Genomic DNA, 9067 nt, shown 5'->3' on the forward strand with positions numbered 1-9067 from the left:
AATATATATATCACAGATTGGAATCTTCTCGATATTTATAATTACCTATCCTCCGTATTTGGTATACTATCGTCTATTCCTCTTTCAAGGAAACCTCTAAATAAGCTACAATGGTAACAATAAAGACCATTGTATTGTCAGCAGTTATCTCAATTGCACATCAAATGTGTTATTAATGATTTTCTTTTTGGATCAAGGATCTAAGCAAGCAAGTACTTGAAGAATAGGCACTAATCTTTCATCAATTTCAGCAGACAATATGCAATATTGATGTCAGGCTGTAATTGATACCAAGGGAGGTCATACTATATATTGATACTTTATTTTTTATTTTTTTTATTTCAATAATAAACATACATTTAATCTTGTATTTGAAGTTTGAAGGCTTTAGCTATTACTACTGACGAACGGTTTTTATGTTGAGGATATGTCTTGACTTCTCTAATGAATTTCTTGGGGTCAGAGGATGAAAAGTTTTTCGGTGGATGTATAGCAGTAGATTTAAGAAAGAAAGAAAAATACTTTGGGTGCTCTTCATGACCTTAGACCTTACAACTTGACGTTCCACCAGACCCATCACCCAAACCATTCTCGAAACAATTTTGGAGTACTTGATCTCTAAAATGCCATCATAGTGTGTGCATTTTTTTGTATTATTTCTTTTGTTCTTTATTTTGCAATATTTTTTATTAAAACAAAACAACAATGGACTACAACTACCTTATTGACATTGCTCTTGGAGAAGGAGGAGTCGAAGAATTTTTTACAAGCATTGCCTAATGCTTGCCCTTAGATTTTCTCACCGACAAATGACTCTGAACAGCAAACAGATTCATTTAAAAGGCAATGAAATAGAATTAAAGAAATAAAATACCACATTAACATAGCTATTATTCTCATGAAAAGTAACAATGTAACTATAGCTGCTTAGTATGCTGTATATGGGACGTTATTTCCCATTTTACTTCCTGTCAAAGGTGAAAATACACCTTTGACACGTACAAGATTTTTTATCATTTTGGAAATTTTATGTTACATAATTACTATATATATCATGAATCTTTATGTACGTTTTGGGAGATGGGCCTAGTGGAACGACAAGTGGTAAGGTCTAGGGTTATGAAGAGCGCCTTTGGTTTAAAGAATGTGAAAGCTAATTTAAAATGACAAGGTTCTTACTTTTTATGCTGTTATTGCATATTCTCTGTAGAAAAAAAAACATTTAAAATAATCAATTATTGCAATTATTGTGCAATTAGATAGCATGACAAATTCAAAGGAGTCTTTTGGGCTACTTTTTTTCCCTTTAAAGAACAATAGTACCTGTACATATACAATTAAACTAAATTTACTGTAACCATTACAGATGCTCTAAAGCTTTCCCTAACTTTAACTCAATACAGTCAATTCTTCTGTATGTTAATAAACTCTGGCTTGGCAGTTTATGTATAATTCCTCAGAATATGATTCCAGAGGCGCTTGTTTTATATCTTCTCTCCAGACAATAGAAAACAACGACTACAAGTCTCCCTTAAAGGCATAACGTCTTAAGACTTAGCGATACACTTGGCTTCGGTGCTTATAACCATATTCTTTTGATCATCATATACATTCTTTTTTTTTATATAGGGGGTACTCAGCCAGATTGATCGATCAAATTCTTGTGTGAATCTTGGCCAATGGTATCAATTTGTAGTTGAGGACACCAAAAGACAAAAGTACAAAATTCGTACAAAATTCATAGATTTTTATAGCATTTATAGAATAATCTTTGCACATTCTGATTTCTTCTTTGAATGTGTAGGCATCTAGACTCTCGAAGAAATCAAGGGCTCTTTCCCTTTACTCAACATCTGGCAATACATTGTCAACCTTGTGTATGTATTTATTGGCTTTAAGTGTTTGTTTAAGCTCCTTCGCGGCAGTCATCTGCTCCAACTTTATATTAACTTCCTTTTTGATTACTTCTAAAATATCTTTAATAAGTTCGTCTGCACTTTCTGATAAAGACTCTACCAGTGTTTTTTTTCACGATAAATTCCCTGATTTTATGCGATTTCTTCAAGGCATCAATTGCTTGTTGCTTTGCACTATATTTTGGCATGTAAGATGGAGAGAAAGAAGTATTATATAACTGTTGGCAATAAATTCTATGATTTATTAAGGAGAAAGATAAAAACAGTATCGTATTGCATATAAAAAGTAAGGATTAGGTTAATCAGAGAGCCGTACGTTTTTCGATCAAAATTTGATCGAAATTTGATCTTTCAAAAAGACGATCAAATTTTTATCGTCGCTATTACAATTGTAGTCCAATAATATGGCGTTCTGAATTCAAAATTTGATCGATCAATCTGGCTGAGTACCCCCATAGAATATATTAAATGTCCGAAATCGGGACGGTTCTTTTTTTGACCATTTTTTGTTTTTTGCTGCTTTCAGGGACAAACTTCATCACAAATCATCTAACTAAATCTAATCTAATGGGAAAGAGTGAAAAAATCAGCAAGTCAGAAATTCCACTCACAGCTGTGAGATCTGAAGAGACAGAAAAGGTAATTTAGTACTTTACTGAAGATTGCAATGAAGCTGACATTCAGTAGCACCACAAGAAAAGCAAGAAAGAAAAGAAAGACAAGAAAGACAAGGATAGCAGTATGTATTCAAACTTGTGTGTGTGTGTGTGTGTTGATTGGTTTAAGGGAAAAAGCAATATTTAATTGATAAGCTATCTGTAGGTAGCAAGCGAAAGAGATCCACAGATGAAGAGTCAGAAGAAGAAAAGGTTGTAGTAGAGACCAAGAAGGCCAAGAAGGAGAAAAAGGAAAAGAAGGAAAAGAAAGAGAAGAAGAGCAAGAAAGACAAGGAGAGTGAAACCAGTGATTCAGATGATACCAAAAAGGACCGTGCTCATGCCTGTGCAACATCTACACCAAAGGTATCCAAAGTAGAAGAAGAGAAAATAGAGGTAATGTATTCACAATCATAAAATCACATCAACATGAATGTTAAGAATAAAAGAAACGGTATTTACACTTTTTTTTATGTGTGTGTGTGTGTGTATTTTATTGATTTTAGGAACCTGCGGCAACCACTGGATGGAATGACTGGTCAAAAGCCTCGTTTGGAGGTAACCAGGAACAGAAGAGCAAATTCATGCGTTTATTGGGTGCCAACAAGGCAGGAAATAAGGAAGCCGCACCTGCACCCAAGAAGAAGGGAGGTTTGTTTGGCTCCTTGAAGAGCGCAATAGATGAGGATGAGAACCAGCGTATTGCCAATGATCTTGAAAAGCAGTTCCAGGGCGGTTTGCAAATGAGAAAACAGCAATACACTGGCCAAAGAGGTGGTCTCGGATTCAGTCGATAATATATATAATTTTTTTTTAAAAAAAAATACTAGTAAAATAATAATAATAATAATAATAATAAAGAGCATTTGCATTGTATGTATTCAATATGCTTTATTTCTGTTTATTGATTAGAGAACAGTGAAACAAGGGAGAGTGGGGAAAATAAGACATTTAAGCAGACTTGGAGGCAACGGCTATAAAACATACAGAGAATATGAGTTTAATTAATCAGTGTGCACAACAACAATATAATTGTTATCCCATTCCATTTGTATTTATTTTTCGTCAAAAAACTTACCCTGGATGTCCAAAACAGCCTGGTCGAGGATCTGCTGCTGGATCTTGGGGTCCTGCAAGTCTTTGTGGATCTTCTCGATCAAGTAGGCAGCCAACTGCTTCTGTTCGCGCTCGCGGACGCTAGCCTCGTGGCGGACCCAGGAGTCAAGAGTGGTCTTGAGCTCGTGGGCAACAGCGACCTGCTGCTTGAGGACAAAGGCCTCGGCCTCCAACTCGGCGGTCTCGCGGGAGATAGCAAAGAGAGACTTGGTAACATCGACCAAATCCTTCATTTGACCAACTTCCTCAATACGCTCCTGGACAGCGGACTTGTGGTCCTCACGGGCCTGAACCAAGATGTTCTTGATGCGCTATATACCCAAAACACAATAATAAGTACACTAGTTCTAATATATATTAAATATACATATATCCTTTTGTTTTTAGACGTACAGCAATGTGGTCGTTGGCCATGGTTGTGAAGGGCTCACGCACGTACTTGAGGAGTACGCCGAGAAGACCAAGAGAGGCAACAAGGACAAGAGTCTCCTCGTTAAGGATATAGATTTCCTTGGAGATCAAGAAAGTGGAAATACCACCACCGGCTGTAAGGAAACCAGCCTTGGAAACGAGGGAGTTACCGGGAAGAGCATCCAAAATAGAGGCCTTCTTGGGCTCTTCGACTATTGTTGTTTTCGAAAGAAAGAAAAGGTAAATGTTTCTTCTTTGTACCTTTTATATATTTATCTGAATTTGTATGTATGTGTTTTCGCGTCGAATAATATCTAAATGTATTCAATTTTGCCATGTATTACCCTTGTTCTCGGTGGTGTAGCTACGCATACTATAAGAGATATATGTCAGTAAGAAAATATATTTGGTTTCTTTGCTTGATGAACTAATTCAACCTCCCTCCAAAGCTAGTAAAAAAAAATAGTAATGAACGTTATACTTACGCAGTGGCACCAATGGTCTGGCGAGTGGCCATCAAAGTAGGACGGACGGCAGAGACTGTAGAAAGTGGATTTTTTTTAGTAAAAGAAAGAAAAAAAAAACAAGATAAAATGTTATGTCAAATATTGTAAACTATATTTAATTCTATTGTTTGGTTTCTTTTTTGGTTCATGGTATTATCAACCAAGCTTTGTGAACGTTCTACTGCTTCTCCTGTTTTCTTCTTCCTATTTTCCCTCTTCTTCTTCTAGATTCCAGTTTGTTCATTTACCTGCAGCACCCTTGGTCAACAAACGGAAAGCCATTGCTAATTACAAACCAATTATTATTCTCATGTTCCTTTCAGCAAGTCATCGCGTCTTTTTGTTCTCGGGATTTTTTTTTAAAAAGCCAAGTTTTTACTACTTACCGCGAAATATAAAAAAAAAAAGTCTATGAAAACAAGGATTAAAAAAACAAAAGCTTGTTGGCGAGCCCGAAAAATTTACAATAACAGCGAATCACTGTCAGGGGTGGAATTGCTATTTACACACCTAAACTCCCCTTGAGCTTGAATGCAAAATTAAAATATGTCCATGTATATTATATATATATATAATATTAAATATATATACAAGTATTCACTAATACAGCATATTGGTTTCTTGTATTAAGCTAATACAATATATATATATATATGTATGTATATATGTGTGTGTGAGATAAAGTTATATAAAGCAACTGTTTACCAAGGACGTGTGAAATATAACTAAAACTGCAATATATTGAAGCAAATATTTTAATTACTCTACATAAGAAAGAAATATTGAGATAAATTATGGCTTTTTTCTTTAAGTGTTTAATGTGTTTCCTCAAAGTAAATATATAGTGTCTCTTTTATTTTTATACCACTTTTCTTACCAGCAAGTGAGTAAAGAGGTTTATTGAAACCTTCTACTACCTTTGAACAGACTCAAGGAATCACGTGAGATGACATCACGTGTATAGTTAGGACCAAGTTATCCTACTACGCTTTCATAAAAAAGAAAGAAATGCAAGTTTTCCGCAAGATTTTTTTCTTCTTCAAAACATGCAACAAAAAATGAAATGCTCCTATTATTAAATATATTGTACCTTTTTGATGGTAAAGACATTTGATCCTTATGCGAAACTTGTTACACGAATTAATATCCACCCAACTATAAATTAATACAATTTTTTTTCTTTCTCTCTATATTTATTGGGCGGCTTAAGTACAAAGCACTAAACAATTGAAGAGGAAGGAGGGTTATCTGTGAGAGGAAAAAAAATAGTATTACAAAACAGAAGAGATATTTACAGCTTAATGTAAAAAAAAGAAGAGGAGGAAGAAGGAAAAAGCCGTATCACCACGGCTGTCTTTGCCAGCAATGCGCCATGAAGAAAAGGCCGTGTATGCATAAGGCAGTTTTAATGTGCCAGCCGTATGGTTATGTGTGGTAGAGAATACGGACCAGAGCTTGTGTATATCTGAAAATAGACAGATCACAATATTCAACTGTAGTCAAAATTAAAGACTTGCTTATGTTTTGTTATGGTAGTAGCATCTATTTTTTTTAATATTAATTGTTGTTTGGAAATAATGCAATAGAAATCCATTTAAAGTCCTTCTTGCATTTACCATAGTTTTCTGTAGTCAATTCTATATATACATCATTCAAAGGTTCGGTGAGTTTCTTTCTTGTTTGTTGAATTAAGCAAAGATCTAACTACAAACGCCTTTGGTCTCAAAAAGATATGTATTTGTGATCTTTGTGTACTCAAAGTTATTCTTCAAAACAATAACAAAAATTTTCAATAATTTGAGGATTCGATGACTGGTATGCAAGCTGATTTTGGAAAGAGTCAGATATAAAACTCTTTTAATAGCCGGCTGTTAATTGAGTGAGGTGTATAATATTCTACCAGTACATACAGTACAATCAAGTATGTAGTACACTTTAAAGGAATCTGCAGGTAAATGCTATCATTATGCCTTGTGCATTGTTTTACTTGAATCAATAAAGTACATTGAATCATTATAACATCAAAATGTCTTCCAATTCAAATTCAAATTCAAGTTCAAATCCGTGATTGAAACTTTGACATTTATCAAAATTCGGGACTTCTTCTTCTTTATTGGATACGAACTTTATCTTTACGCTTAAAATCATATGTTTTGACCCAAGAGCTTAAAAAAAAAAAAAGAAGAAAAACGCGAATAAAAAGGAGACCACAATAAAAGCAGCAGGTAAAAAAACGCAATTTTTTAATTTTTTTTTTTGTATTTAATATTTGTGTGCGCGTACATGTATGTTGTGTGTGTTGTTTGTCTCCTTTTTCGTCCGTATAAACTTGATTGATTGTTACCATTCAATCAACAATGCAGAGTCACTTTGTCTCGCCTTCTACCACCCACATGCGACAAAATTATCCAAATCACCAAGCACCTCCAGCCATCACTTACGCCGTTGTATGCTGTGATAAGCAAGGTGCACCACTTCATCTTGCAAGTCTGTAAGTCTTGAAAGATACCTATGCTTACAATCACTTGCTACATTGTACAATCTTAATCTTGGATTCAAAAAAATAAAATAAAAAAAAGAGAAAAAGAAATCAATATATTAAAAGACTCTCTCTTTTATATTTATATATTTATATGTATATATGTATATATAAAAGAAAGAAGAGAGAAAGAGAAAAAAAACTTTTTACTCATTTAAGCAAGTCTATTCACAACATATACCCAGATTCTCATATTTTTTTTTCTTTAAAAAAAAAGGAACTATGAAGCCGAAGAAGCTTATGCAAGTGCTTTGATGAACCAGATGAAGGCCCTCACACGCGCATCCCTTGTTAGCCCACCACGTATTCTTTCCAAGTGTGGACCCCTTCTGGCTGGTCTATGTGCTCAGTTGAGGTCGAGCGAGCTGACATTTGCCCAACGCTGGAGCTTATTTGGGCAAGAGACCATCGGGCTAGTTGATTTGCTAGATTGTAAAGTATCGCACCATGTACGAGCCTTGCCAACTCCAATTAATCCGGAGCCAGTCGAACCTTCTTTTCAAACAAGTTTAAAAACCTTTGCAGCTCTGTTTAAAGTTGGTGAGGTTGTACCTGAAAGTGAGGAGGAGGAGGAGGAAGAGGAAGAAGAGGAAGAAGGTGGTGAAGGTGAAGACGATGATGAAGAAGAAGAAGACGAAGATGATGAAGGAGAGGGTGAAGGTGAAAGAAAAAGAAAAAGAAAAGGTGAAGGTGATGAAGACGACGACGACGACGAAATTGATGAAAACAACCACCTGATGGACTCAATGGAACTATCTTTACGGGAAGAAGATCTTGAACTCAGCGAAGATGATAAGAGCGTTAATAGTGATAGCTTCATGACCATTTTGGAATCTTTGGACGAAAAGAAAATCCTAGAGACATTAGTACCAGATGAAATTCTACCAGAAGAAGAAGGTGGATCACTTTTGGAGCACGAATACGAAGAGGAAGAGGAAGATGAGCTAGACGAAACAGAAGTAGAAGAAACGGTGCCTAGATCCACCACAGCGACAGAGGAAACCACAGAAAAAGATATTAAGATACCCAAAGTAATACTTACGGAAGAAGAACTGTTGGACCTTCAGTTCCTTCCAGATGTCGACGTCGAAGTTGCTGATACTGAAGATCATGCTGATCTGGCTAGTGATATTAAACAGACAGAAGCGTATGTGGAATATGAAGGAAGTGACTATAGTGGGTCGGCTGCATCAAGTCCTGAGCGAGACACTGGTGGTAATATAGAAAGCTTAAAACGTCCATTTGATGAAGACGAAGTTGATGAATTAGAAGATGATGAGGAAGAAGAGGTTGCGGATTGTCATTCGGCTAAAAAACAGTGCCCTGATAAATAATAGTAAATTTTGTCTAACTTGACACTCTTCTTTCTTACATTCTTAAAACATGTAAATAACCTCTTTCTGTATATAAACTTCTTTTCAAAAAAATCAAATCAAAACCAAAACCAAAAGTTAAATGTTCCAAAGTTTGCCAATCTTTTCTATATTTATATATTTAAACACGTATTTAATAATGGTCCCACAAATTATCATTAAATGATGACCCACAAACCTTGTTCTGGTCTTTACCCACAGTAGACAAAAAAGAACAAAAAAAAGAGAGGCACAAAGGCAGTCAAAGTTTTATTTCTACATATGCCTTTCTTGGTATTCACTATATTACCACTACTCCTTTTCTTTTCGTCTGTCTTTACGTTTTTGTAATGCCCATTCCGGTTCAATGGCGTGCTTCATTAGCAGCCTTTAGGGCCTTTCAACCAGCCCGCATCCCCTCCCTATTGTCCACGCGTACTCTGAATCGGCCTCTTTCCTGGTCCAGCCGATGCAACGTATGCAAGCTCTGACACTAAAGAAAAAGAAACAGAGACTAACCTATATATCTATCTATATACATATCCATATCTATACATTAATTAGCATAATA

The 9067-nt window shown here is 35.4% G+C and overlaps 2 protein-coding genes across 2 annotated transcripts; one reads left to right on the top strand and one right to left on the bottom strand.

Annotated features, from left to right (window-relative positions):
* Nucleotides 1-2483: 2483 nt before the first annotated feature.
* On the top strand, nt 2484-3434 carry PHYBLDRAFT_180589 (hypothetical protein; the record flags this gene model as incomplete). The annotated part of the gene is made up of 4 exons (XM_018438337.1): nt 2484-2555; nt 2604-2655; nt 2739-2968; nt 3079-3434. 4 exons carry the CDS (start codon nt 2484-2486, stop codon nt 3367-3369), a joined length of 645 nt encoding a protein of 214 aa, XP_018294289.1. The 3' UTR covers nt 3370-3434.
* On the bottom strand, nt 3424-5001 carry ATP4_2 (ATP synthase F0 subcomplex subunit B ATP4). The gene is made up of 7 exons (XM_018429484.1): nt 4992-5001; nt 4854-4889; nt 4585-4639; nt 4444-4472; nt 4082-4311; nt 3651-3999; nt 3424-3546 (listed from the first exon to the last, which is right to left on the bottom strand). Exons 2-7 carry the CDS (start codon nt 4885-4887, stop codon nt 3524-3526), a joined length of 720 nt encoding a protein of 239 aa, XP_018294290.1. The 5' UTR covers nt 4888-4889; nt 4992-5001; the 3' UTR covers nt 3424-3523.
* Nucleotides 5002-9067: the final 4066 nt, after the last annotated feature.

The sequence above is a fragment of the Phycomyces blakesleeanus genome (assembly GCF_001638985.1).
Source record: "Phycomyces blakesleeanus NRRL 1555(-) unplaced genomic scaffold PHYBLscaffold_6, whole genome shotgun sequence".
Classification (NCBI taxonomy): Eukaryota; Fungi; Mucoromycota; class Mucoromycetes; order Mucorales; family Phycomycetaceae; genus Phycomyces; species Phycomyces blakesleeanus.

Excerpts from the sequence above, each read along its gene's own strand:
- ATP4_2 (XM_018429484.1), bottom strand. The coding sequence starts at position 4,887 with ATGGCTTTCCGTTTGTTGACCAAGGGTGCTGCAG. Across the intron at positions 4,640-4,853 it reads GTTGACCAAGGGTGCTGCAG|TCTCTGCCGTCCGTCCTACT; the intron begins GTAAATGAACAA and ends CACTTTCTACAG. Across the intron at positions 4,000-4,081 it reads TGGCCAACGACCACATTGCT|CGCATCAAGAACATCTTGGT; the intron begins GTACGTCTAAAA and ends TTGGGTATATAG.